Raw genomic sequence first — 27846 nt, 5'->3', positions numbered from 1 at the left:
AAAGTAAAAAAAAAAAATTGTTAACAACTATTTATTTGCCGACATTTCACCCCACATTGTCGAGCTTCATCAGGACTAAAAAGATACAAAAACAACTAAAAATATTTTGACATAGTACAATCATAACATACAAATATTTCTTCTTTTCTTTCATATGTATAATATTTCTTTTTACTTATATTTACATAATTTTAACTCTACCTTAATTTATCTTTTTGTATCTTATTATTCTACTATGTCAAAATATTTTTAGTTGTTCTTGTATCTTTTTAGCCCTGATGGAGTGCTACAAAGTGGGGTGAAATGTTGGCAAATAAATAGTTGTTAAATATTTTTAGTTTTCCTTTCGCCCCACACCTGACCATCTTCTTCATAATTTATAAAAAATTAATCTGTACCCCTACAACCCAGGGGATTGCAGGGTCAGGTGGGCAGTTCTTTGTAAGGAAGTACTGTTACCAGATCCACTTTATGAGGCTGGGTTGACCATGGAGGTCTCCTGGACCCACATGGTTGACTCATGGCTACAGTGACATGAAATAATTATCTGTCATTTCTGGATTAGAAACCGGGTCCTTGGAGTTAGTAACACAAAGCCTTAACACTGAGCTACACCAATCCTTGTGGTGAATTATATAATAAAAAAATGATAAAATAAAATTAACCCTTAACTTCTATTATATAAAAAAAAATTATTGAACCTACTATTCGTTAAGTTTTTATTCTTGAAATAGAGTAACTGTTATTGTTTCCTTTATAGCCATTTGAAAAAGTAAAGTAAATCATTATTATTTTAAGAAATTCATAAATTACAAGAAATATGATTTTTACTAAGGTTCTAAAATTTCTGTGAAAGTTTGATGTTTCTATTAATTATTAGTCTATGTTTATACTTTTTTTTTTTCAGGTTTTCTCCCTTTTTCTTGATACTGTATCAGACCTTGTATCAACTCACTCTGCAGATCTCCACCCTTGGCTTTACATTTTGTTAACTAGGCTATTTAATAAACTCGGAGGGGATTTGTTATCTTCTATACAGACTAAAATTCAAAAAACTCTCGGAGTCGTCAAGTCAAGTTTTGGTCCTGAACCGCTATTGCATTGGGCTCTGAGGTGAGTTTTCATTATTGTGTGTTAAACATATCCCTTCTTAATTTTACACTTTTTCTATTTATCTATTTAATCTTAGTTTATAATTCATAATGTTTAAAAATTAAAATATTGTTTCTTATTGGCTTATCGTAATAAAATTGTTTCTCATATTGTCTATATTTTTATTGTTTGTAGATTTTTGGTCGATCCAACCCAAACTCCAAACACTCGGGTGAAGTTAGCTGTCTTAGGTTTTATCGCTAAACTAGCCCCTGCTGCTGATCCATCTTCTGCCTTCCCGCCCGCTTCACCTTCTACATCTGGTCAATCCAAAGATGTAACTACAACTGCTCTGACAAAAATGATTGGTAAGTCAAGTTCAATCATTTAATTTCAATCGCTAAGTTGTTTCCTTAAAATTAAAAACACTTAAGGATTTTATAAAAATTATGAATATTATGAGTTTGATTCTTGTCTGGAGCAATTAATATTTAGTTTTTGGTGGTCCCGAAAAATGAATCTTGACACTCCCACCTTGGTTAGTATGCGGCGGGAACTCAGGTAAGCGCTAGGGGTTTGGAAAAAGGACCTCTTGGCCCACTTGCTGGACTAGTTCCCCCACCAAATACCATGTAAAGCTAATTTATAGTCAAAGTAGAGTAATAAATAAAAGTTTAATGATGGTGATAAGTATAAAATTTTAAAATTACAATCAGAAGAATGTATGTATTACAACAATTTTTAAAAAATTTATATCTAAGCTTCAAATATCTGTATGTCACTACTACCAATCCTTGTGCAATAGAAATTTAAATTGCTATAACATTTTTCAAAATTGGCCAATCATGATGTAAAAGTGGTTTAGTGATTGAAAAGTGTAAACAATTGTAAATTGCTGTAAGGGAACTATCAAAAAGCAGTCAGGATGATAATTAAAGAAAAGATGGACATTCAGATTGATCGTCTAAGTGTAATACTGACTGGTTACTGATAAAATTTTGTGATTGATTATTCAAAATTTAAAGTAGAGGGGGTACTAAGAAACTGGTGGGGAAGCTGCTAGTGTTTTGTTCATATCGTGTGTTTCACTTTATTCTTACAGTAAATGCCAAAATAATGGCCAAACAAGTTTTCTGTTTATTGCGAATCTAAAGAAACATTGCTCAAATTTCTTACTGTTCGATAGGTATCTCATATTCACATAAGCATCTGTCAGACTGATAATGTAGGGAGTCTTCTTAAAATGACAGTCATAATTAAACAGCCAGGTCTGAATCAATTACAGTCATTTTGACTGAACCTGTTCCCATTAAAATTTTGAAAATTAGTCTATCATGAAGGCAGTGGTTCAGTGATTGGAAACCTATCAATTCATAAATTTCCTTAATTGATTCGATTAGTCCAGAAATAATGCCAAACGTAAAGAACAAGTTCCTACAAGAATTAATGTAGTGGTGGATAGGCAGTCAGTAGTGCTGATGGAAAGTCAATATATAGCCAGTCATAAAGTGATCAACTAATATTGTATAGAAATAGGCGTAAGCATATATTATTCAATTTATAAAATTTTATCTGCAGATTCCACTTCTCCAAAACTCATTAATTTTATTTAACTTCAAACAAGTTTTTAATTAAATAGAAAATTGATTTAATAAATGAGATTATAGTGTGGTATGACATTAAATGACCATGACAATGTAATACTTATCACATTATATATCTAATATGACAGATCATTTAAATATTTTGCTTCAGGTTGGACCATGGGAGAAGGAATCAAACAAGGTGGAGAACTGAGGCGTGGAGCTCAGGAAGCCATTTTAGCCCTTTTCAATTTGAACACTCCGCAAGTAACGTTGAGGCTATCCCAGCTACCTAAAGAGTACCAGGTACCTGTGCTTACTAATAAATATGTATATTTTTTTAATTGTTTGTATTTGAATCATAGAATGCTGTTTCTTCCTAGTTTTTATTTTAAATGAAAATGGCTTAAAATATATTGCAATAATGTTTGGGTGGCTACTCACGCACATTCGTGCTTCATATAATGAAAGTATGATGAAATAAATTTATTGATGAATAGAGTAACACATATCTTTTCATCGTTTCATTTCTGGTTTAGGAAGCTGCCGGAAGCTTGATTCGAATGAGAAGGGGCAGCGGAGGCGGAGGAGACTCGCTCAGCCCTGATCAGGTTTATCGCTCTCTTCGTCGCACTACAGCCGAAATACAAAGTTACTCTTATGACACCAACGGAGGAAACAAAGTTGCAGATACTGCTTCTCACGATTCTGGCATCAGTCAAATGTCAGATAAACATGATGACATTCTATGGGGCGTAAGTTATTACTTTATTTATCAATTTTCAATTATTTTTTTGTATCAACTTGTTGAATTGTTGGTATATATTTGAGATTTAAAATCATGCCAGATCCATATAATCTATGTAACTGAAAAAAAATTTAGTGGAAAGAGCAGAATTAGGTCTGATATTCACAGATCTAACATATTAAGTAAAATATAAGAGACTTCTTCGACTGATTTAGATGGCTATGCTATTTTGTTTATATTAGGCTTGTTCCAACATGAGTTTAAAATTCTTTAACTTGTTTCCAACTTAAATTTTACAAGTAAATTGTATTTTCATTTTTTACTCCTTATTTCCAAATACTTATTCCAACAGAACTCTATTTTCTGACTACTAGGGCCAATATTTCAGTGAATAAAATCATTAAAAAAAATGATATTTAGTTGATTTTATATTTAAAATAAAAGATGTAATTTTGAGTAATGCTCTAAGTTTCTGAAAATTAAACTTTAATAACCAAAATTTATAGTAGTACAAAAGTTCAATAATAGTTAAAGTTAAAGTACTGTGAGAATGAACTATAGGCAATTAAAAAATATGTTTTTCTATTTTACCTCAGCTACTGAGGTAAAATAGGAAAACATATCAATATCAAATAATGAATATTTGACATATAAGTATAATTGTTGAGGTTAAAAAACATCCAAAGATGAATATAATCTATTCTATATTTTTCTTCATTGTGCAATGTTTCGGAATAATTGTCCCATATTCATGCACCTTTACAAGCTTTTCATATTTTCAATTTCACTATTGAAATCATGTCATTGATATATCATAGTTGAAAATTGTTTTACACTGCATTATTTAATTCATTTTCCTTCACTATGAAAATTAATTAAATAATAAGCTCAAAACACAAGTTTTAGGAGGCAAAGTACAGTTTGCGGACCATCAGGTGGTTCTTGGAACAGACCTTTAGTTTCAGGTTTAGGGACTGGCATTTTTTCTTGCCATGGGGTCCATATTAATGCCAATTACAGAACCTGAAACTAAATCTCGTCCATTCATTATATAGAAGAAATTATTAATTATTATTGTTATTATTATTAAGCAGCTTGTGGACAATTCTCCCAGAAATTAGTATGTTAAATGTTGGAATGTCATGAAATGAAATGTTGCTTCTTTAGCTTTTTTCACCAAAATAATTTCTTGGCATCATGGCACTTAGGAATGAGGAATGTCGAAATTTTCTCAAGAAAAAAGTTTATTGTTAGTTCAGTGATATACTTAAGAGTACAATAAAATTATACTAGAATTGAAACAATGCCAGACCAAAAAAATAAAATAAAATATTTTCACAAATTTTAATTTAAATTGTGTTTTTCATATGAAATACTATAATTATCCTAAGCCTTCTCCCTGTCCCAAGCCTGGTATTTCCTATTATATGGAGGCCGTGGTAGAGGTTGTTATGGTTTTTTATTTTATTATAAAATCTCATTCTTTTGTCCTGTATGTAATTTCTTTGTCAACAGTTAAAATAATAATGACAAAGGAATTCCGGCTTCAACAGGTGATAGATTAGATTAGATTTTTATTTAGGGCAATCAACATCTAGGTTATTACGCCCTTTTTACTTTATTTATCTTCTTATCTTTTGACATTTAATAGATGAATATAGACTGTTTTCTTTTAACACTGGTCAATATTGGTGATTTATATTTTAGTATAAAGTTGAGTTTCTTTCAGAAATTTTATTACTTTGTTTATGGATTCTGCTGAGTCTTTAAAGGCCAATTCTCTTGTACGAGGAATTTTCTTATTTTCGAAGGCTTGACAAAATGATGAGCATTCTTCAATGATATCCTTTATCAATAACAGAGACTGACAGGTTTGGCATATAGGTTGGTCCTCTTTTGTGATTAAGTGGAGGTGTGTTAATTTTGAATGTCTTATTCTCACTCTTGCAACAACCGCTTCTTCTCTTCTGTTTCCCCTTATGGCACTTGTCCACTTTTGTGTGTCACCTAATTGGGTTCAGCACGTACATTTTTACATTTATTTTTTGAAATCCTACATAAATAGTTTCGGGAAGAGTGGGAAGTGAAAAGGTAAGAACATAGAGGTTTGTTCTCCTCTCTATCCCTGTCTTTTTTGTCACTATTCTTCTAACTTTTTTCATATTATAATTTCCCAGCTCTTCTAAAATTTCATTTTCTTCAACTCCATCTAAATCAGGGCAAAATATCACCCCCTTACTTACATTTAAATTTTCATGTGGGCTTACTTTTATTTTTATTATTGTGCCGAAGGTGTTTAGTTTTAACAATTTTTCAGATTGTTCTCTAGATCTTGTTTCGACTAAAATTGTTCTGTTTCTTAGTTTTTTTACATTTTTTAGTTCCCCACTCTGGTTATTTATTGATTTATATATTAAAAATGGTGAGACTTTTAGTAGGTCTCCTTCATCCCTTTCTATTATTAAAAATTGGTTTTTATTTTCTATTGATTCGACTATGTTTTGTTCGTTGATACTTTTCCAGCTTTTATTCTGGTTTTAACCCTCTTAAGAGTAGGAGATTTATCAGGTGATTTATTCATTGTATAGCCGTTTCTTAGATATTAGTATCGGCTTGAGTGGCACAGAATAAACTATTAACTGTTAAGAATAAGTTTGGAAAACTATTGCTACCACTTATCTGGACGATTTTTTGTTGTCGTCGTATCTCTTCTATCCGTTGGCGGGTTCTCATCAAATTTCACAAAAAGCTTCCTTGATACTAACTCTTTCACTTGGTAGTACTCACAAACATTTATGTTCAATTTATCTCCCGTAAATTAACTCCCTCAGAAACTAACCTTTAAAACATATGCTATCTTTATGAAAAACATATGATAGTCGTTTGTAACAGCTCAACAGGTGATAATGCAGTCTTTAGCTATGAAATAAAACTTTGTCCACAAAATTAATAGGTCATCCAATAGAAAAAGATAAAATAGTTACAAGACACAAAAAGAACTATAAGAAAATTATATTTTTTATTGTTACATATTATTTTTGAACATTTACTTTTAGTTTCATAAAAGGTAAAATTTTCTTACTAATTAAATCAGTGGAATATAGTCCTTGTAATATAATTATCATTTGTTTTTCAGATGAGTTCTCTTTCGTTATCTTCACCCACGAGGTCCGGTAAAGACTACAACGGCCTAGAAACTACTGATTCACCTACCTCACTTGGTAACGGTTTTTCCAAAGGTGTTTTATCGGTGTTAGCCTTCTTTTTTTTTTTTTTTTTTTTTTCTTTCTTTTAGTTAAATATGTTATGTATTATATTTTTTATTTGTTAAAGAGGGTGGAAGTAGTGAAGCCGGTGACGCTTTAAGTAAACTTCTAGATACTATAGAAAACAGCAGTGGAGCGGAAAGGAAAGCGGCTTTCGATCAACTTGCTACGCTTATCAGAGAGTCAGATCCCATCACATTAAATACACATTTTAGGTATGGCTAGTATTATTCATTAATATTTTTTTTTTTACTTATTTATTTTTACCTATACTGGTCATTGGCATCTAAAAATCATTTTTATTTTTTATCATAATAATTTTTTCTCTTCAGGATTTGAAACAGAATGATATGACTATCTTTTTGTTGTTCTGTAACATTAGTTTTAATGTTCTCAGTAGTTCTACGATCCTTTCAAATTGTAGACACTCTCATAACAAGTGCTCGATGGTTTGGGGTATTATTACATCATTGACAGATGAGGGTTTCGAAACCTCAGAGAAGAAACCCATGTTTTAATTGGCAATGTCAAATTTTGAGTCACCTTAATATATCTTCCTTTCTTGATTTTCTTTTGCTTGTTGTCAGTTTGTTACACTCCTACTTTATTTTAATAGTTTGTTTCCATTCTTTTCTCCTCCAATCTCTCTCACAGTTTTCTAAAAACTTCGATTAGTGCATACACCTTAATATTTAAAGCCATTCTGTGTTGTTTGTTTGTTTGTGTTGCTATTTTTGCTTATTGAGTAGCAAATTAATATAATGTAATTTTTTTCCCTAGTTAAAAATACATTTCTGGTTATGAAGTTGCAATATAGATGTGTAAAATACAATCGCAAAACCATTAATATTAGTAAAATTAATATCCCATATTTTAATTCATAGGTAATGAAGAAAAAGATCTCATGAAATCTCATGAATAGTGAAGAAAAATACATAAATAAATTGAATTTATAAATGAAAATTTTTGTTTTTCCATAGTTGTTATGACAATAGTCAGTTTTTACTTACCTTTTTTATAATAAAGATGGAAGAGGAAATGTTACCTTCATAATCATTAAAGAAATGCTGGTTTTAAACAAACTAGGATTAATTTCAATCCATTGTGTTAGACTGAACCAGATTTTTAAGTTATGAGAGGAAGGAAATGTAGTTTTTGATGTATTCTTTACTTTATTAATTTTTCTACACTAATCTACTTGGCCCGATCCAGTACCTTTATTAAGATAGCCTATTACCACTTTAGTATATTAATTTTCTCAATAACCTGGTGTTAATTGAACTCAAATTCAATATCTGTATTTTAAATTCTTATAGTTTTAAACTCGTATTACATATTTTGTTATTTTCTGCAGGAAGATACTCAAAGGTGTGCTGGGTAAATCCGGTTTGTTAGGAGAAGCAGATTCACGATTAGGTGGACTGACCGCACTATCGGAAGTAATGAAGAGGAAGTGCCTCTGGTCCTCCCTCCAGACCTATGTTGAGCTCATCCTCTTACGGGTGATTGACGCATATTCGGACGGAAATAAAGAGGTATCCAAACTCGCTGAGCAGGCCGCACTGCTCATTATTTCTGCATTAGATCCAGCAGATGTTATTAGGGTAGGTATATCTCTTATTTCATTTGTGTTTTAATTAACAAAAGTTAAGAAGTAACCTAATATCGTATATTTATTGTCAACAATTAAGTTATCTGCACTTCAATATGATAATTAACTTTTAGATTTTATATAACATCTAACTATTCATACAATAATTCTAGAAGGAAATGGTCCAGATGGCAGTTACAAATTTTGACACATTGTAGATTTTTATCTGGGCTTCCTTATATAGATTCAAAGTTAAATTTAATGGATATTTAAATAGATTCATAATTAAATCTATTGGAGCTTTTATAGGGCTCAAAGTTGAATTTAATAGATATTTAAATAGGCTCAAAATAAAGATATATTAGGTATTTAAATGGACTTAAAAGGTTAAATTTAGTAGGAGATTAAATGGACTCAGTTGAAGTTAATGGAAATTTAAATTAAGTTTATTTATCCATATATTAGTTTATATTATAATTTAATAAATGTATACTGAAGCCAAATAACAGTCTTTTAGTAGTCGAATCTTACACATTTAAATAAGTTGAGTTTACTTGCTTTGGATCAAGGCCGTGATTGCCAAGTATATTGGGGGAGTTATTGTAAAGTAATACCATTGTAAGGGTTCAATTCCACCTGGACTAGTTAATATTTATTTTTTGTGGTACTGAGAAATTAATTTTAACTCTCTAGTTAAAGAGTAGTTAGAGAGGCAGCAACCTCTGAGGAATTGGTGAAAAGGTTAACTAAGCCCAATTGCTTGACTATTTTAAATCCCTTGTTACATTGTGAAATGATTTAGGAAGTGCCTCACTGCCACTATTTCTTTCTTCTCAATACCTTTCATCAGGAGACAAACTGTATCGATCCTTTAAACTCTTGTCCCGCTTGTACTAATTTACTCTTTTCAAAACTGAAATATCTCGAAGGACTTGATGATGTCTAAATGGAATGGAATAAATGGAAATAATGGAAAATTTATTCTACATCACATTATTATGAGTATCTGGATGGCGTATAAGAAAGAAGAGGAAGATGTATGATATATAGGGCAAACCAGATATAGTTCAGTTTTTGAAGTTAAGGATATTTTTTTGGCAAGCTGTGTGACCAAAATGAACAGGAGATACAGAATAAGGTACTTGAAGAGGTTCTGCATTGAACCAGAAGAGCTGGAAGGCTCAGACTAAGATGGATTAATGGTCTGGCTGCAGCACGAAATAATCCTAAATGGAGGAGACCTAGACTCATCCTGGATCGTAGTGCCAGAGGTCGAAGGATTGTGGATTTAAATCTAGGAGGGATTAATATAACTTGTATGTGTTTTGGTATTAATTTTGGCTTAACAACTTCTTGTGTGAGTTCTGGTTCTTGATTAATTCTATTTCACTTAAAAATAAATAAACCGCAAAATCAAATATAACTACATCTTTAAATCTATAATAGAAAAAAAATTGCATTAGTTATAGTTTTATTTTTGAAATATAGATCTGTTTTCCTTTTCATTCATATAAGACTGTTGATCAAGTAAGTAAAAATGAATTTATTTTAAGTATGTAAGTATGTTAGGTTAACACTTTAACCAGTTAGTAATTTTTGTCAGTTATAAATGTAAAAAGCCTTGTATTTGCTTATGTTATTAAGATGTGAGTTAAAATTTTAATTACTTTTTGAATATATTTTAACATTAAACTTAGTGATTAGTAAAAAGTTATCTGCTTGTACTGGAGGCAGAGTCAGTTCCTAGAATTACATCAATGCTATAAGAATAAATAATATGCCTCGTTAGCTTTTGAAAAAAGTACACTTCTGCAATAGAACATGCTTTTTACTTCCCTCAGAAATGTTTGGAGCTAAACAAAATATATGTTTTTTATCTCAAACTCAAAGTGACCTAGTTACTTTGATAAGTAACACTTATCAAAGTAATACTTTGATGATTTACTTCTTATTACTTATATGATTTGATTAGTTGAATTTCTTTGTAGCTATGAAAGATTGTATTCATTTTTGTGCTATAAAAAGAAAAAAAAATAGTATTATATACTAGAGATTTTCAATCAGTACATGATGAAATAAAACAGTTCATTTTCGGTTTCAGCCCCCAAAAAACAACAGCTAAAATTATCAAATCTTTTTTTTTTTTTATCCATTTAAATTTTCAAATTTACTCTAAATTGTCCTTTTATAGTAATTTTACAATTTTCCATTGTTGAATCTTGAATTATATGTTTAAACATTTCTGGTCTAGTGTTAGTTCTAGAAATTTATTTTATCTTTCATAACTCAATTAATAAACGTTTATCATAATATTTTAATCTTAACTGCTTGGTTTACTTTTTATAACACAATTAGATAATTGAAACTAATATACATAATCACTTGATCAGTTATGAATTTTCAGCTTGTTGGTTTGGATTATATCAATTAGTAGTTATGCTTGGTCTTGCACACAATATTTTAACAGATAATTTTGTAACTAGTGTAATTTGTCTAATTATTGTGTAGTAAAGTACTAATATCATTTTTTTTTCTAAGTGACCACTAATTATACTTCAAAGTTTAGTACAATAACTTAAAAATTTCCCCATGAAATGTTTTTTATTTGTTATGATTTATTTACATTTTTTTGCAATTTGATAGGTATTAGTTCCACTGATGAGGGCGGAAGAATTTCCTAAAAATCTAATGGCCATTAAAACTCTGACAAAACTAGTCGAAATGGAAACAAAAGAAGTCATTCTGCCATTTCTTCCAGATATTATGCCAGGACTTGTTCAGGTGATATTTAATAATTAATTCATTTTTAGTGATTTTTTTAAATATAAAACCCTTAGGGCTTTGCTAAAACCCCTCTTCGCTTCCCCTGTATTAGACTAGTACATTCCGTCTTTTTGCACGAATAGGTTTTTTCTGTGATGGGTTTATTTTTTAATAACTGATATTTAAATCATGTATTATTAATAATTCAGATTTCTTTAAAAAATGTATTATATCTTTGTTTTAAAAGTTGTTTTGGGAGCATATGTTATAATAAGTTAATTTTTTATTGAAAATTGTATATTTAAATAACCATACTATAAATTAAACAAATTTAGTTATCTTTAAAAAATCAATTTATTTACTTTTGAACAATTATTATTTAAGAATAGTTATAGGAGCATCTGTTATGTGTTAATTTTATTTCTTGTTAAATTAACATTAAAATTAATATATAAATATTATAATATTTATAAAAGATATTTTCAGTGCCTATTTAACAAGGGAAAATACAAATTTTGAATTTAACGGAATAAGTCTTAGTGTAATAGTTGAGAATAGTTTTTAGTGTAATTTGAAAAAAACTCCTGAATTGTTTTTTGTTTATTATATTGAACTTTTAACTATTACATATCGATAATATAATGGTCACTCAAAATCTCTTTCTTCTGATGCTTTAAATGGCTCATACCTTTCTCAATCTTATATTTATATTACTTACCTATATGCACCATTCCTTCCAACTTCCAACACTTGCTCCCAATGAACTAAAAGATCTTTATTGAATTGAATACATGAGTGTCATGGTACTAACATATGAATCTGAGAAAAATGGAGTTTATTGTTCATTTATTAAACTTAGTCCTATTTTAGACAGGGAAACTCAAATTTATCTTCTAATAACTATCATAATTGAAGGGTTAAAGAAAAAAATTAAACATGGTGCTATATGGATTTGCAAACATTTCTGTTTTACCTATGTCACCAACACCTGTAATTCAAGACCATTGTTATTGCGCCTAGTTTTCTTTGGAAATCCATTCCATTTTTTACTATCATTTATTAAAAATTCTTTATAGTTATTAAAATTAAATTATTTTTATGTCATTAAATATAAGCATATATTTATGAGGCATGGAATATAAATACATACTCCTACATTTTACAAATTGTAAATACATTATCAAATGAACTAAAAAAAAGTGTTTCTATCTCATTAAATATACACATACATAACATCTTAATCCACAAGCTTTGTTGATTTGATTCTCTCTTTAGGAACCCATTCCATGTTTTCATAACATTTTTAAAAAAATGTATGTAGTTATTTTTTATTAAGATATGTCTGTGTCATTAAATATAACTACATTTTTCTGCGCCATGAAATATAAATATGTACCCTTAAATTTTAAAAATTGTAGATACATTATTCAATGAACTACATCTTAACTACTTCAAAAAAAATCTTAACTAACGATATTTTATATTGTTTCAGGCCTACGCAAACGAAGAAAGCTTAGTTAGAAAATCAACTGTATTTTGCATGGTCGCACTTCATAATAAACTTGGAGGAGAGACACTTAAGCCATATCTGGCATCTCTTAATGCAAGCAAACTGAAGCTTTTACATTTGTATATAAATAGGACTCAAACAGATCAGTCACCAAGTTCTCCCAAGCCTGCTGCAGCCGTATAATGTGCCATCCCAATTATTTCGCTGATATATATTTTTATATTCATCGTAATTGCTTTGTAAAAAACAAAAATGGAAAAAAAAAAAAAATTAGGGAAGATACATTTAGTAATACATATAATAACATAATAACACTTTTCATTATGTGTAGAGTCAGTTCTCAGTTGTACAGCTTATTATGCACATATTTAATTTGTAAGTATATTTACTTTTTATTAATAAAAGTCTTATCGTAACTAACGTCGACATGTATTTAATTAATTATGTTTAAGTGAATTTAATATGAACAAAGTTTAATACATTATTTATTGACTTTTTTTCTTGTTATATATGAATTATAACGTTGAAAGACTAATCTATGACTTATTTTTAACATATATAAGTTCTAAATGTGGCCAATCATTTTTATTTGTGAGCACATACTCATACCTACATTAGTTTGCTATGCGTAGAAAGAAAAAAAAAAACCTGGATAAAATTATTTTTGGCCAGAATGCTTCTGTTATTTTTTTTGTTTTTAATGGATTAACCAAATTATTCATTATAAAATTTAACTATTTACTTACTATTTGTTTAGATAATAAAAATTGTTACCTTATGCTTTTCAATGTAATTGCTACAATTGCAAATAAACCAAAAATAGGTAAAGCTATGTGATAACATACTATTAATCAAAATGTAAAAGAAAAAAAAATTGAAATAATTTATGTTATTAAGTAGCTATGTAATAAATAAAACAAATTTTTTACTCTTAAACGAACTTTGTTACATCATAAAATTTATTCTATAATTTTATGAAAAATCGATTAAATAAAAATTCTATTTACAATCCTTGTTATATTATTTAATCAAAACTTAAAATTGTATTTACAGTTATAGAAAAACTAAAACAATTATAGATAAAGGCTTGCAGCGAAAACAATGTCTCTTTTTATCATATTAATAGCCATACTGAATTTCACTTCCAGGTCCTGGTTACCTAATGTTTTTGCTGCTTGCATTAGTTGCCTCAATAATTCTTCTAAACGTCTCATGCAACGAATAATACTCCCTTCGAAGATTTCTGTCTGTTTACAGATTTCGTGAAAAGTAGCACCATTGCACCAAGAATAAACTGGGTCCATCAAAAATGGCTTCATCTGATCTAAATAAGTATCCTCGTTAATATCCATTTTTGCCTCCTTGGACACCTTGATGATCTTCCTCGCCAACTCTTTGGCTTCCCTGAAAGGCTTGGCTAATTCTTCAGATAATTTAGCATGAGTATTACTTTTTTCCTCACATACGAAGCAGGAGAGAAGTGCTGCTGATTGTTGAGGTGTTAAGTCGTTGAATGTACCACTTAGTAACATTTCCGTCAACAGTAATTCGTCTGCACAACTTATTTCACAGGCTACTCTCCCCTTCAGTTCTATTACATCTGATTCGGTACAGAATTCTAATCTTCTCAAGACACGTTTTCTACATCTTAGCTCTTCCATTTGTAAAAGTGACATGGATTTGTCAATTTCATTAGCTACATTGTCCAGAGATTCTCTCAGTCCTTCCTTCTTTTGGAAAGTCTCAAGTACCTGTTCAAATTCTGGAATTTTATTAGCGACATGGACTTCTAACCTTTTCTTTAAAGCAGCAATTTTGTCCACAAGAAATGTAAACCTAGTATCTTCAATGTTCATATTCTTTAATGGATCTAAAATAGGAAAATCTCCTTTGAAACGTTCCTCCACTTCTCTGTATGCCATTTGAGCTGAGGCTTGGTTGTCAGCTGACCTCAAATCTTTAGGCAAAACAACGCAGACAGTACTCAAATCCATTATGCTATGGTGGGTTAAGGAAATGACAACCATTTTACCAACTTCATTTTTTGGGCATGGTTTGGGATTTTCTTCTGTAGATTTGGAATCAATCAAAATAAGCACATCTATGAGAATGTTTTTATCAACCTTCATGGGATTGTTATTTTTCTGGTTCGCCCTTCTGTGGGACAAAACCATACCCCACCCAAATTCTGCTCTATCTCTTCCACAAGCCTTAACTAACCTCCCAGGTCGTAAAAATGGCAATAAATACTCTGGTTTGTGAATAAATGTTTGGTACTCTGCATATAAACCATTTAACTCTTTTTTCAGAATGAAATATGATTCGACAACCTTTTCATTTTCGATAACAATTTTTGACATTTCCTCTTCGAGTTCTTCATGCTGTTTTCTCAGAATAGGTAAATTGGTATGATTCTGAAACTGAAAAAAACTTCGTTCGAGTAAATATTCAGGATTAATATCATCAACCCTGATGAGATTAAGAAGCATGTTATAAGTCAGATGGAATGCTGAATTGAGTGCATCAGCTTTACCTTGCATCAATGATTTCCCTTCCTCGGTAGATAAAGGTTCGTCAAGCATTACAATGACTGTTCCATTGTCATCCAATCCTCTCCTACCAGCACGCCCAGACATTTGAATATATTCTCCTGATGTAATATGTCTGTGATTTCTTCCATCAAACTTCTTTATGCCAGTAAAAATGACAGATTTGGCAGGCATGTTAAGTCCCATAGCAAAAGTTTCAGTAGCAAATAAAGCCTTAATAAGTCCTTCTGAAAACAAAACTTCGATAGTCTCCTTGAGGATGGGTAGTAGCCCTCCATGATGGATACCAATGCCCCTTCTCAGCAAAGGAAGAACGTTTTCTACTTGGGGAAGACATCTATCCTCTTCTGACAAAACATCCATTGCATTTTGAAATATTTCGTCAACAAGCTGTTTTTCTTCAGTAGTGTTAAAGTCTAATTTGGCTACTTGCATGGCATATATTTCACAGTCTTTTTTACTAAAAGAAAATATTAGAGCAGGAGCAAGATTTTTTTCCATAATCATTCTAATAAGCTTTAAACAACTTGATTCTTTACCATCTGACCTTCGATTGAGCTTCTTATTTTCAAATTTTTTCCCCTGACCAGGGTCTTGTACTATTTTTGAAGCTAATTCAAAGTTCCTTTCATTAAATACACCTTTTTCATCAACAATAAGATGAGTACAATCACCACCGACAGGAAAAACAAAATGCTGTAATGGTGTGGGCCTATAATCTGTATAAACAACATGACATGGTTGACTGTGAATATGTGCGACCCACTCAGCGAACTGACGAGCATTAGGTATCGTAGCAGACAAGAAAACATAATGTACATTATCAGGAAGAAGGATCAACGTTTCTTCCCACACTACACCACGTTCCTTGTCCCTCATGTAATGAATTTCATCAAATATTACCCATGAGACTTCTCTCATAACTTCAGAACCTCGATAAAGCATGTTCCTTAAGATTTCCGTTGTCATTATCAGACAACCTGCAGTTGGATTTATTGTGACATCTCCAGTAATTAGACCAACATCTTTAAACTCTTCTTGAAACTCACGGTATTTCTGATTGCTCAATGCTTTGATCGGTGTTGTATATATCACTCTCTGTTTCAAATTTAACGATTTTATGATAGCATATTCTCCGACAACAGTTTTTCCAGAAGAAGTATGAGCCGAAACTAGTACTGATTCATTATTTTCAATACACATAATTGCTTCTTTTTGAAATGGATCTAGAATAAATTTATATTCCTTCAGCAATTTTTTGGGCTTTATTAAAGGCTTATACTCGACATGTGGAGGAAGGGCAACTTCGTGAAGACAATATTCTAACGCTTCGACAGTATGAATTTTTATCTGAATACTGTCAAGATTAGATATGCTTATTAATCTTGCCTTTTTCAGTTGATAAGACACATCTAATTCAGATTGTGACTGATTCATACTGCCATCTCTTTCTAAGCTCTGTTTCTTTTGATATGGTTCAGAAGTATTTTCCTCAGGAAAATGCCTTTTTTTGGAATCTACACTGGCATGGGTGTCAGTAGGTTGTGCGGAATTGGCAGGTTGCTGGAAAGCACCAAATAGAAGATTTAAAGAGTTCATGTTGAATCAATCTGAAAAAAATAAAACTAATTAGATCAAAGTAGACACAAAAATTGCAAATAATAAATGGTATTTAAAAGCAGCATAACAAAAGAAAAGGGAGCGCGGTGGCACCATGGTAAGGCATGATGCTATCAACTCCAAGGACCCAGGTTCGAATCCACCTGTGGGTTATGGAGTCCTCCTGGGTCCACCCAGCCCATTAAATTGGGTATCCTTAATTGAGTAAAAATCTGATGGTCGAGTGTGATTCTGGCCAAATCACCTCCTTGCACAACCCCTTGGTCTAGTAACAGTATTTCCTTAAAAAGTATTGCATCCTTAACCCTCCACAGGTTGTAGTGGTACAGATTTTAATTTTAATTTTTTATAGCACAAGAAAAGGAAACAAGTGATCTGTTTTATTTATTGAAATGAGTTATTCCATATCAGAGCATTCACAAAATAATATTTCTGACACCCATCATTATATAATTTGTTGAAACTTGATTTTATAATAGATCTAAGTAACCATGTTAAATCATTTTGTTCTGTATCTGTCACAGTTTAGATTTTAGTCTCTTAAATTTTGTAATTCACTGCAATTTTTACTATTTTACCAATGAAAAATAAATTATATATTTCTTAGTTATCAACCAACATAGATGGAATTTTTTTTTACCACACACATCAATACTTGAGAAAAAAAAAACCAAAACTATTAAGTGTTTATTTGGGAACAGAAAAACATCTCAAAATTTCATTTCAATTCACACATGCAATAAAGAATCAACCTTTTTTTTAATATGTGTTTTATAAGCCATATTTATATATATAATTAAGTCTGTACCGTTAAATCCTTGAGGGTCAGGGGACCTTATAAGGAAGTACTGTTACTAGACCACCGGTGTAGCAAGGTGATTTGGTCATAATCACACCAAACTGCCAGATTTTTATCCGATCAATGGTACCCACTTCATGAAGCTGGGTGGACCCTAGAGGGCTTCCGAACCAACAGGACTGGCTCACGGCTAAAGTGATTATATATACTTTTTTTTTCAAAGAATCCAAGGCTCTTTCTATATGTTATGAAGGAATGGTGTTTTACAATAAATGAAATTACTTCTAAAGGGAAACAGATAATCATACTCTTTATTTGTTTAAAACAGACATGAAACAATTCTTCATCAGCTAACTAACACTGATAGGGCTAACATGAAGCACATACATTAAATGAAACAAACCTCAGTAGTTATAATTTAGTAAAAAATTGATTTTAATGCTTGTGAATCTAGTTCTTCCTTTTTATTTTCTATATTTCTTATTTATTTATCTTTTACATTTTGAGGTCCTTTCCCCATCTTCAGGGTTACATTATGTGCTATAATATATACACTTAGTAATCCCATTATATTGTTTTAATGCTCAATGTAAATGCTGAAGACGAATAAATTAGGAATACCAAAAATAACTTCACATGTATTAAAATAATAAGAAAATACACTTCAATTATTGAATAAAATTAGTTTAAACAATCAATATGACCAAGAGGAAGCTGGAATCTATGAGAACTCGGAAGTCTCCTAGGTAGCCAAGAATCATGTACCATTATTTTTTAAATATAGGACAGTCAGCTACTATATATTATGAAACAATAGTTAGCAGCTCACGACTTCTTCCATTTATGATCCAAAAATTGTGATCACAGGTCAAAATACTGCATGCTCATTCTTTAGTCAAACAGATGCATACAATTTAATTATTATAATCTATTTATTATTAATATACTCTGCCATAAATATGATGACTAACATATTCTAAAAATATTATGAAGAAATAAGGATTTGTTAATTCTTAAGATGTTCCCATTAGCAAAGAACTCCAACAAACTAAACAGTGTATCATCTTCAAATCTGAAAATATTATTTATGGATTTAATCTACATTGCTACATAAATCTTGGAAAGATTATTAATATTTTATGCTTGAAACTTTTTTATGCATCCTGATAAAATTAAAATAAAGTTAAAACTTGAAAAAAAAAAATATATTGCAATTAAAAAAAACTACTAGTGAAACTGTTGAAATGAAATTGATAGAAAAATTTGAATAACTGTTTAAACATATAGTTAAATTAGACTTAAATCCATTATTCTGGTAATTAATAAAAACTTTAGGATATAAAATATATCATAACATCAAATATGAACTAAAAAGTTGCCAGACAAATTATGAAACAAGTCATAAGAAAAACAAAATAAATAAATAAGCTATTGGATACTTATCAGATCTTGCACAAAAATGTTTCAGACACTTAAGCACTAATCATGAAAACCAATCTAATATCAACAAGAGAGTTTCTTGAATTTTTCAGTAATGATAGAACAATATCTAACAAGTATGTTAAAACCAGAAAAAAAAAATTAAAATGATATAATGAACTGCAAGTAATTGGACTAACAAGCAAAATGCAATAGATCCAGCTTATGAAGTGGTTCAGAATGAAATTACTATTGTTATTATAAACTAAAATAAAGAGAGAACAAGAAATTGTGAATCATTCGAGAGTAAGAACTTAATAAAACATACATATCTTGATTACAACTGTAAAATAACAAATTTTTCATCTTCCTAATTATTAGTCCCAAGATGAGTAATTAATAGACACACGATAACTGAATGCCTGAAATATATTTTTTGAGAAGCAAATCTGAGTGAAAAACACTAGACATTCAGTCATTCTACAGATTACATGGATACTCTACATTATCACTCTAGCAACTGCAATAACAAAGAGAATGAAAATCGGAGCCTTAAATTACATTTCAAGAACAAAAATGGAATGTGAACAACGAATTATAAGTTTCTTCAAACAAAAACATTTTAATGAAAGGGCAAGAGAATCAGTAAACAGCAATACTATAAAATGATTTTATACTATCAGAATTGATCTTGTAAATAAATTCAATAATCTTATATTCATCATAATCCCTATAATTTTATACATTCTTAATTCATGGAATTTTGAATGACTTACAAACCTACATTCATTCAACACTTTTTTTCAGAGAGAGAAATGAAAAACATGTAAAATTTAGTTAGCGTATTTAAAAACTAGTCTGAGTTTTGGATAATATATAAACCACACATAACAAATTATTAAAAAATAACACCAATTATCATTTAACCTTTTAAACAACAAAAGTTCAAATATTTGATAGAATAATATCAGACTTCATTAAGTTGGTTTTTGGTAGGTTATTCAAATAAAATTGAAAGAAAAAATTAATAAAAATGATAGTTTATTGAGCTGTCACATACACTATATAAAAAATTAAAAGCTATAAATTAGTTTAAAATACTTAAGGAATCATTCACTAGGAAATAAAAACATTAAGTCTTAAGATTATTTTACCATATTTTTACTATCAATAAGCATTTAAATTAACCAAATTGACTTACATAAAAAAAAAAATCTTTGATTCTTTTAATGTCCTTTGTTCGCCAATTCTATATGCAATACTTGCAATTGAACAAAACTTGCTGAATTAATACTCCATACCTAACATAAAATGTATGATTGTAACCTGTACATAGGTACACTTCCAGGGGGGAGAGGTTTCATCAAAACCACGAGGTTAACTGCCGTATACGTTTATTTTTTAAAAACCTGATGAGAGAAAAATAAATAAATTCATAAATTTTGTTTGAATTAGCACCTGTGTTCCGAAGAGATAAAAATGAATAGTAAACATTTACCTATGTTTACGTTTATTTCTTTGTTTTAATGTAAATTGAATAATGAAAGATTATTATTTGACCATAATCGATTGTAGGAAGTTAATACGGGTATCGGTCAAAAAAGTACAACAAAACAGCAGAAAAAACTATGTATTAGTAACCAGCATACATATCTAATAATTAAAATTATTATAAATTAAATAAAAATATACAGTGCATTCAGGCATTTACTTTGCACTGTTTTTCTTCTTTGTAAACACAGTCAACAGCTCTGATGAAAATCCTGCCAACATTTTAATATTTTTTTAGCTCGATAGGGGACCACGAAACGTTATGTAGCACAACAGGGGTGCCGCAAATTTTTTTTCATCTCTACAAGGGTGCTGCTGTGAAAAGTTTGGGAACGCTGAACTAGATCCTTGTAAATCGACATAATTGGACTACAAATTCCTCCCTTAAATTTTCAGTATTGGAATTCCTACTTGTAAACATCTAGTAAGTGGATTTTGAGTCCGCCAACACAATAATGTCAATTTCACAAAGTTTAGAGCTGCGTCATTGTTCTTCCAGACCAGCAATATGTTATTACTACTCCTGTGATCCATTAAATAAATTATTCTTATTTTTCCTGAAATAAATAAAATATTTATTGAATATTTCAACGACAAAAATATATTTCCTGTTTATTGGTCAGTTTCCAACTACCGTGCACATATTAAGAACATTCAATGGCCGTAAATAAAAATATACCGGGACTAAAATTGAATGCGTTCATCCAAGTCCAGTCAAAATATCACAAAAAGGGATATTAGATGCTAAATAATTGGTATGGCTAATTTTTCAATGTCACGATTTCTGACATTAGGAGTATGTATTGCGGAATTTAGGGAGGGTTTTATAAGTAAAGACAAGTAGTATGTATATTTCCATTAATAGACGCCACGCTCTACTGAGCTCAGAACAAAGGAGTAGTACAAGAGCCCAAGAGGAGAAAAAAGTTACTTCACCCCAATTTATATAATTACTAGTCAAAATTGATGAGACTGTATAGAGTATATGTAGGGGAAATAAAAAATGGTGGCTTTTCAAAAACATTAAAGATAATTAATTTTTCATTCGGGCTTTATATCTTTAAAACTACCAACAACAATAGAAAATCTAAGAGAACATCATTTAAAGTAGAGTAAATTTGGTAAACTGGAAGCCCTAATAGAGCAATATACGTTCAATAGTTCTCGAGATATAGCTTTTCAAAAAACAATATTTCATAAAAATGTTGTACAGAACGTATTTAAAGATCAGTAGTTATTGTTATTATTATATGGGCGACAGACCATGGATGTCCAAGTCATAATTACTAGTCAAGGGTGGGTTCGTTTTAAAAAAAAAAATTTCCTCTAACTCATTCGGTAACATAACCTCGCGTGTCGTGAATTTTTATATTTCTGTTTCTAGTTAATATATGATAGGGCTATCCCTTTAATATCAAGGAATTTAGACCTAACTTTAGCTATAATACTCTGATACTCCTGAAGGAAAATGAAGACACCTCTATCTCTTTCATAGTGTATTTTGGTGATCATACATTTTCAAAACCTTTAATTCTCTACTTTTCTTTTTTAAACATTATTTCTTATTTAGTATAAATAGAATAAGATTAACACTTTTGTGTCAGTTATTTTGAATCAAAACTAATAATGAGTTTTTGAATGGCCAATGCCTCCAAGAGTAAGTTATTAGATCTTTCCCAAGATGAGGAGACACTGCAGATGGACTCTAAAATTAAGATCTTGAAGTGGTCCAGAACTTTAACTACTTAAGCACAAACACAGATTGGGAAATACCCACTCCCTTAAAATGGCATGTGGCAAAGGAAGGACGTAGTATATATATTTTTGATTTCACTGTACATATATTGTATTAGTTCTTAATAAATAAATAATAGCGGAAAGGACAAAAAAAAAAAAAATGGGAAAAAGAATTTCAATAGTCAACTAAATTTATTATAAAATATGCAAGAGCATCATTGGCCATCAAGATGGAGATCAAAACAATGCTCCATACTTACAAATCAGTATACCTCTCTACTCTTACTTACAGGGAAAGGGAGAAGATAGAAAAGAAGACAAGTTTCTCACAAAATATTTGGAAATATATTTTTTTCTGGAAGTTAGCAGACATCACATCAGTAGAATCTTAGTGAAAAAGGTATCTGATACAGTGAGGAATATCACATCAAGAGTCCATCTGATTGTTGAAAACCCTTTGTTGTTACTTCTATTGAAGAATTTTTTTTTTGTAAAACTAAAAAGTTTTGTACAGAAAAAAAAACTTCAGGTATAACAAGAAACAGAATACCAACTGTAATTAAAAATTGTATTTTCATATAAAATAACAAAATTTTCTTATAAAATATCACTTATAAAATAGTTTCTTATAAGAATCAACCATTTCATTAACAAAATGCAACAGAAATTTGATGAAATCACATTTACAAAAAATTTATATTGGAACTTTACAAAATAAGATTTTTATTTTTAAGGACCGTAAATCGGTAAGAAATTCCATTTTCATGCTGGACTTCATTTGGAATGCCTTCTAACCTGTAATAAAAAATTAAAAACACAATTTTCTAATTAATTCATTATTAAAAAAATATATTCATCATAAATCATTTACACTAAATAAAACAGGCCATTACATTGCATTTAAGGCTAAACCACTAAAATTAACCAATTAAAAGATGAATGTAACAAAACATTGTATAGTATATAAAGCAGTGAATGTGAAACACAAACATATTTTTAAAAATTTAAGAATAAATAAAGTTTGAAAATTTCAAAAATAACAAATATAATTGAACAGTTTTCCATGAAAAACTGAACAAAATACTTTGAAAACATGAGTACAAACTTGAACAAGTAGTATTTTCAACCAAACTTTATCATCAGTATTTTAACCGATTTAAACAATTAATGTTTTTGTTTTGTAAAGAATTTGATAGCCTTTCATAAGTGCACATGAAATGACTGAGGTCTCTAAAAGAGATAGATCCGTTGACATTTCCTCACCTGGTTAGTAAGGAAAGTAAAAATATAAGCACAAAGCCTTCTATATTTTCATCTTCACAAACACTAATCCAATTTCATTATTTTTTTTTCAAGGAAATTATATTATATTTTAAATAAATATATAAATAGTTTACCATGAAATAGTGCAATACTTTTTGAGTTATGCGCAAAAAAAATTTCTTTTATTCATCAATTTTTTTATTTATTTTATAAAATGATAAGATAGCGGTTAGAGACTTAAAGCTAGCTTCATCAAAATCATTAATAGCCATTTTGGCTCAACAGTCTAGAGAATAACATATTTTTTCGGTTATTGCCCAAAGGGTGACCGACTTGGTTAACATTTATCAACAGAAATCCTAAAACAAAACAGAGAAATAACCAACAAAATCCACCCATCCATTCAAGAAATAATTGTGGCAGAGATTCAACGACAAACCAATGTCTAAAAATGAATTCGTTTTCCCGTAGGGATCTCTTGAAACACATGGATACATTGAAAACTGCACTTTGAAAATTTGATCCAATTACAGTACTCTTAGTACATAGATGGTAAGGAAAATAAAAATAAGCCAGTGGTAATAATAAAATGAAAAAAGTACTCACTGAGTTTCCACAAAATAATCAGGTATTTTTGGAAAGAATGTATCACATTCAAAATAATGTTGAATCCTGGTTAGATAGATACTATCACATAAAGGAGAATTCATTGCTACCTGTAATAAAGTCAACAGAGACAAATAATAAGCAATATTAACAAGTAAAATATGAAAATAATATAATATTCTTCTAATCAGTACAATATAAATTAAATAATAAAGGCTTATCTAAACCTACTGATTAAACATCACAAATGAATGATTAACAAATCACATAAATCAATACAAAGTGTTAACAGTATATTTTCAACAATTAGCAAATAGCCAAACCCTTTAAAGAACAGAGAAAGTTTTTGTAACACTTAAATTGATCTACCCTAGGAACAATCCCTGATGACAAGGGAGGGAGAGGAAAAAATTGAAGAAACCAATCAGTGGAAATTCTGAAATAAGATCAGATAAAAATGTTTTTAGAGAATTGTGAAAAATAGTTATTGCTTTCATCTAAAGATTAAATAGTACTAGTTCCAAAAAACAACTCCAATATGGTCACAATCACACTTATACCTAATGGAAAACAATCAAACATAGTCAGTTATAACTGGACACTGAAGTATTTTGTATTTATGTAAATTCAGTGCTGACTTCAGCAGAAAAATATTAGTTGATCTTGAAAAGATTACTAGAGCTAGCATAAATCAGCAGCTTATTCAATTAAAAAAGTAATAATAATAGAGTAGATCATAAACTAAACAATCAAATTTACATAGGTGAGTACATACCCACTATACTGGAGAATTGCTTGAGAACTGTTACCCTGTGAAAATTCCAAGGAAATATATTCTGGAATAGAAAGTATTCAGAATAATTTATACAAGTATGAAATAAAAATTATATTGAATGTATTAACGATGTCTGTTTAATCTATCACTTTAAACAGCCCTGAAAAGTAGGGTGAAACGTCGGACATTAAATAGTTAAAAACTATTTGTTGTTTTTTTGATTGCAACCCTAACCATCTTCTTCATATTTTATGAAATAAAATTGTTTATGATCTAGTTCATATGACACAGGATACAAGTCTATTTAACTAATTCAAATATAAAAGCTAGTTAATGAATAAGTCAATATACATGGTTGAAAACATCTATATATAGAGTAGTTGAATGAAAAAATAGGTGGTTGGACTACCTCAGGGTAAAATATAATAACCCCAATTTTTCATGGGAGCAGTTAGAAAATATATTATTAATAAACATATTGTAGGAAGATAGTCCAGGTGAGAGTCAAAAAAGGTACAAAAAAGTAAAAAAAAATTTATTAAAAAATTCGTCCCCCTTTGCAGGGCTGATGAGGCTGATGCTGAAAGGGGACAAAACATTGGTTACCACTAAACATTTTTTCACTAATTTGTACCTTTATTGACCACCACCTGGACTATCTTCCTACAATCTACTTCATGTGACCAACTATCTTCTCAACACACAGAGCCACCAAGATAAATACATTACCTCTTTTCACCACAGAGCCTATCTTCAAAATCGCCAACCTAATAGTACAACCTATATCACCAAGTCACCTGAACTTCAGCCCTTGACTTATCATTTCTCTTCTTTCTTTTACATTGATGACATATTTTTCTTCTTCAGGTTTTACTACTCTTCTGACTGACCTCTCAAATACTCCAAGTTGACTGACCTCTCAAATACTAATTAGTATTGCAGTATCCAACATTATTCTTTGCTCAAATCACAATTTCCACTCCACAAGTCTAACATCAATACTCACGACAAAAAGGATCTTCCTCCTTAAATGCAGATCTGTCTCAGATGCAGATCTCCCTACAAAGTGGGACGATACTTTGGTTAACATTAAATAGTTTTTCTTTTTACTATTTTGTACCTTTATTGGCCTCCAATCAAACTATCTTCCTACAATCCACTTTATACAATCTTCTTCCAATATTATTAAATATGTTTAGTGAGACAATATTTCAACCATTTCAAAAACATTAATTCAGCTCAAAAAGCTTGTTTCTAGTTTTTTAAATATTAATCCAAAGTAAGTTAAGCCAAACAAGATGAATTATTAATAGTAGGAATAAAATTAACTGAAAAACAATGCAACACGATAAAGTTTACAACGAGAAAACAAATAGTACTTTTATATAAAAATTAGTTGACCATGATCCTAATCCATCATTATATGATACCTTAATGTCTATTTACTACACCTAAAGTATCAATTATTAAAAAAAATTAAAATTCACATGTACAATTATGAGAAAATTCTGTGCTGCTGGGAACTGTCATTGATTGTTCTTCGATAAATGAATGAAGCCTTTTTATAAAATAATTAACAAGATAAAGAAGTACTAACATTCTTCTATGGAACATTAAATTTTTTTTAAAAAATCATTGACATAAAAATACTTCAAAAATTTTAAAAATACATATTAAAATATCTTTGACAAACTAAAATTTATGAAAATCAACAATAATTTACTTCATATAACATTGAGCCACCAATTATCCAAACATCTTCAATAACATCCAAAAGAGGAGGCTTGCTTAGTCCATCAACTGCTTCATCTAAACTTCTAAAAACAGGCACATCTTCATAGCTGGAATCCCTAAAAGTTTGTAGGTTTAAAAAAAAACAAAATATACAAATAAATAATGCTTTACTATTTAACTATAAATAATCCAAGGATGACTTTACTTCATTGTTGTTGATATTATCACATTTTTCCTATTTGGTAAGGGCTTATATTTTGGAGGGATTGATTCCCATGTTTTCCTTCCCATTACAACAGCATTTCTCTTGTCAGGATTTATTGTACGGGAAGTCATATCAGTAAAATATTGCATTTCTTTTCTATAATTAAAAATTAATGATAATTTTAAATGAATTTAAAAAAATTCAATCATGTAATTAATGAATTAAAGAAAATTATTTACTTTAAACGCCACGGTAAGCCACCTTTATAACCTATACCCATATTTTCGGAAACTGCAGCAATTAGTTTGAATTTCATTTTCCTCGTAGGCTGGGACATTATTAAACTAAGTTTAGGAGTAATGAAATGTATCATACAATTGACACACTGAACGATTAAGGCGCCAAAAACTTATTGCAATCTGCTCCATATAACAACTTTTGATAACGAATGATAGAATTTAACAGGGAACTTAAATCATTTTTGTATCCAGGTTGTCTAATAAATGATTTTAAAATTTTGATTATACGGCCATATTCGCAATTATTGTGAATAAATGCATTTATGAATATGTTCTATAACCCATAACACTTTTATAATCATATTATACTTAAAGGGATTCGTTCTCATCAAGCGAAATGAAAGTCAGAGAAGACAAATAAACTAGAATACTTGCAGGATAAGAATTGTCTCCCAGACTTTAAAAGTGTTTGGCCTTCCAAACCTTTGGGCTCAGGAGCAGAACGTTATATTTTCCATTGCTTAGGATATGACCTTCACTCAACCAGGTTCTGAAGGTTTCCGCTTGCTCCACTAGATTTTTCACCCCTCTCTACATTGTATTCTTTGGGCTTGAGGCACGGGACCTCTTGCTTGCTCGTACTTTTTCCTTGTAGCACCGTTTTCGATCATTTCTTTAACAGACTAGGAGTTTGTCAATAAATGAGTTTACTCAGACAACACCTGCATCATGCACTTTGATCAGTTCCATTAACTAATATAGTTAAGACAGCTTGGTGGTCACTGTTAGTGTATAG

The 27846-nt window shown here is 30.0% G+C and overlaps 3 protein-coding genes across 5 annotated transcripts in view; 1 reads left to right on the top strand and 2 right to left on the bottom strand.

The window, feature by feature from the left end:
• Window positions 1–12785, top strand: part of chb (chromosome bows) — a 61908-nt gene extending 49123 nt beyond the window's left edge. The window contains exons 20-28 of the mRNA XM_067051600.1: window positions 879–1113; window positions 1288–1460; window positions 2848–2981; window positions 3215–3430; window positions 6560–6662; window positions 6757–6904; window positions 8044–8293; window positions 10924–11061; window positions 12536–12785. Coding sequence (XP_066907701.1) covers window positions 879–1113; window positions 1288–1460; window positions 2848–2981; window positions 3215–3430; window positions 6560–6662; window positions 6757–6904; window positions 8044–8293; window positions 10924–11061; window positions 12536–12736 — 1598 coding nt within the window. The 3' untranslated portion in view covers window positions 12737–12785. The remainder of the gene's footprint in view (window positions 1–878; window positions 1114–1287; window positions 1461–2847; window positions 2982–3214; window positions 3431–6559; window positions 6663–6756; window positions 6905–8043; window positions 8294–10923; window positions 11062–12535) is intronic.
• Window positions 12786–12823: 38 nt separating this feature from the next.
• Mtr4 (exosome RNA helicase Mtr4) lies at window positions 12824–20354 on the bottom strand. The gene is made up of 2 exons (XM_014420331.3): window positions 20142–20354; window positions 12824–16712 (listed from the first exon to the last, which is right to left on the bottom strand). Exon 2 carries the CDS (start codon window positions 16699–16701, stop codon window positions 13627–13629), a length of 3075 nt encoding a protein of 1024 aa, XP_014275817.1. The 5' UTR covers window positions 16702–16712; window positions 20142–20354; the 3' UTR covers window positions 12824–13626.
• A 2428-nt stretch (window positions 20355–22782) lies between these two features.
• LOC106680976 (dihydrofolate reductase) lies at window positions 22783–27479 on the bottom strand. Of its 3 annotated transcripts, none has more exons than XR_010844568.1 (6): window positions 27051–27479; window positions 26812–26967; window positions 26596–26722; window positions 24873–24933; window positions 24098–24207; window positions 22783–23023 (listed from the first exon to the last, which is right to left on the bottom strand). XR_010844568.1 is itself a non-coding variant. In XM_014421041.3 (5 exons), the coding sequence occupies exons 1-5, from the start codon at window positions 27182–27184 to the stop codon at window positions 22936–22938; spliced, it is 615 nt and encodes a 204-aa protein (XP_014276527.1). In that variant the 5' UTR covers window positions 27185–27477; the 3' UTR covers window positions 22783–22935. The 3 variants fall into 3 exon arrangements, 1 of the variants encoding a protein (XP_014276527.1); XR_010844569.1 differs by having other exon boundaries at window positions 22896–23023; window positions 24873–24907; window positions 27051–27478; XM_014421041.3 differs by lacking the exon at window positions 24873–24933 and having other exon boundaries at window positions 27051–27477.
• Window positions 27480–27846: the final 367 nt, after the last annotated feature.

Source organism: Halyomorpha halys, unplaced genomic scaffold (assembly GCF_000696795.3).
Source record: "Halyomorpha halys isolate HHAL.00 unplaced genomic scaffold, Hhal_1.1 Scaffold18.1, whole genome shotgun sequence".
Taxonomy (NCBI): domain Eukaryota; kingdom Metazoa; phylum Arthropoda; class Insecta; order Hemiptera; family Pentatomidae; genus Halyomorpha; species Halyomorpha halys.
Note: the sequence above shows the minus strand (reverse complement) of the source record. Positions and strands in the feature narration are given on the sequence as shown.

Coding starts and splice junctions, on each gene's coding strand:
- Mtr4 (XM_014420331.3), bottom strand. CDS start 16,701: ATGAACTCTTTAAATCTTCTATTTGGTGCTTTCCAGCAACCTGCCAAT.
- LOC106680976 (XM_014421041.3), bottom strand. CDS start 27,184: ATGATACATTTCATTACTCCTAAACTTAGTTTAATAATGTCCCAGCCT. Junction 24,208..26,595: donor GTGGCTCAATGTTATATGAA/GTAAATTATTGT, acceptor ACTTTATTACAG/GTAGCAATGAATTCTCCTTT. Junction 23,024..24,097: donor GATTATTTTGTGGAAACTCA/GTGAGTACTTTT, acceptor TTTTTATTACAG/GTTAGAAGGCATTCCAAATG.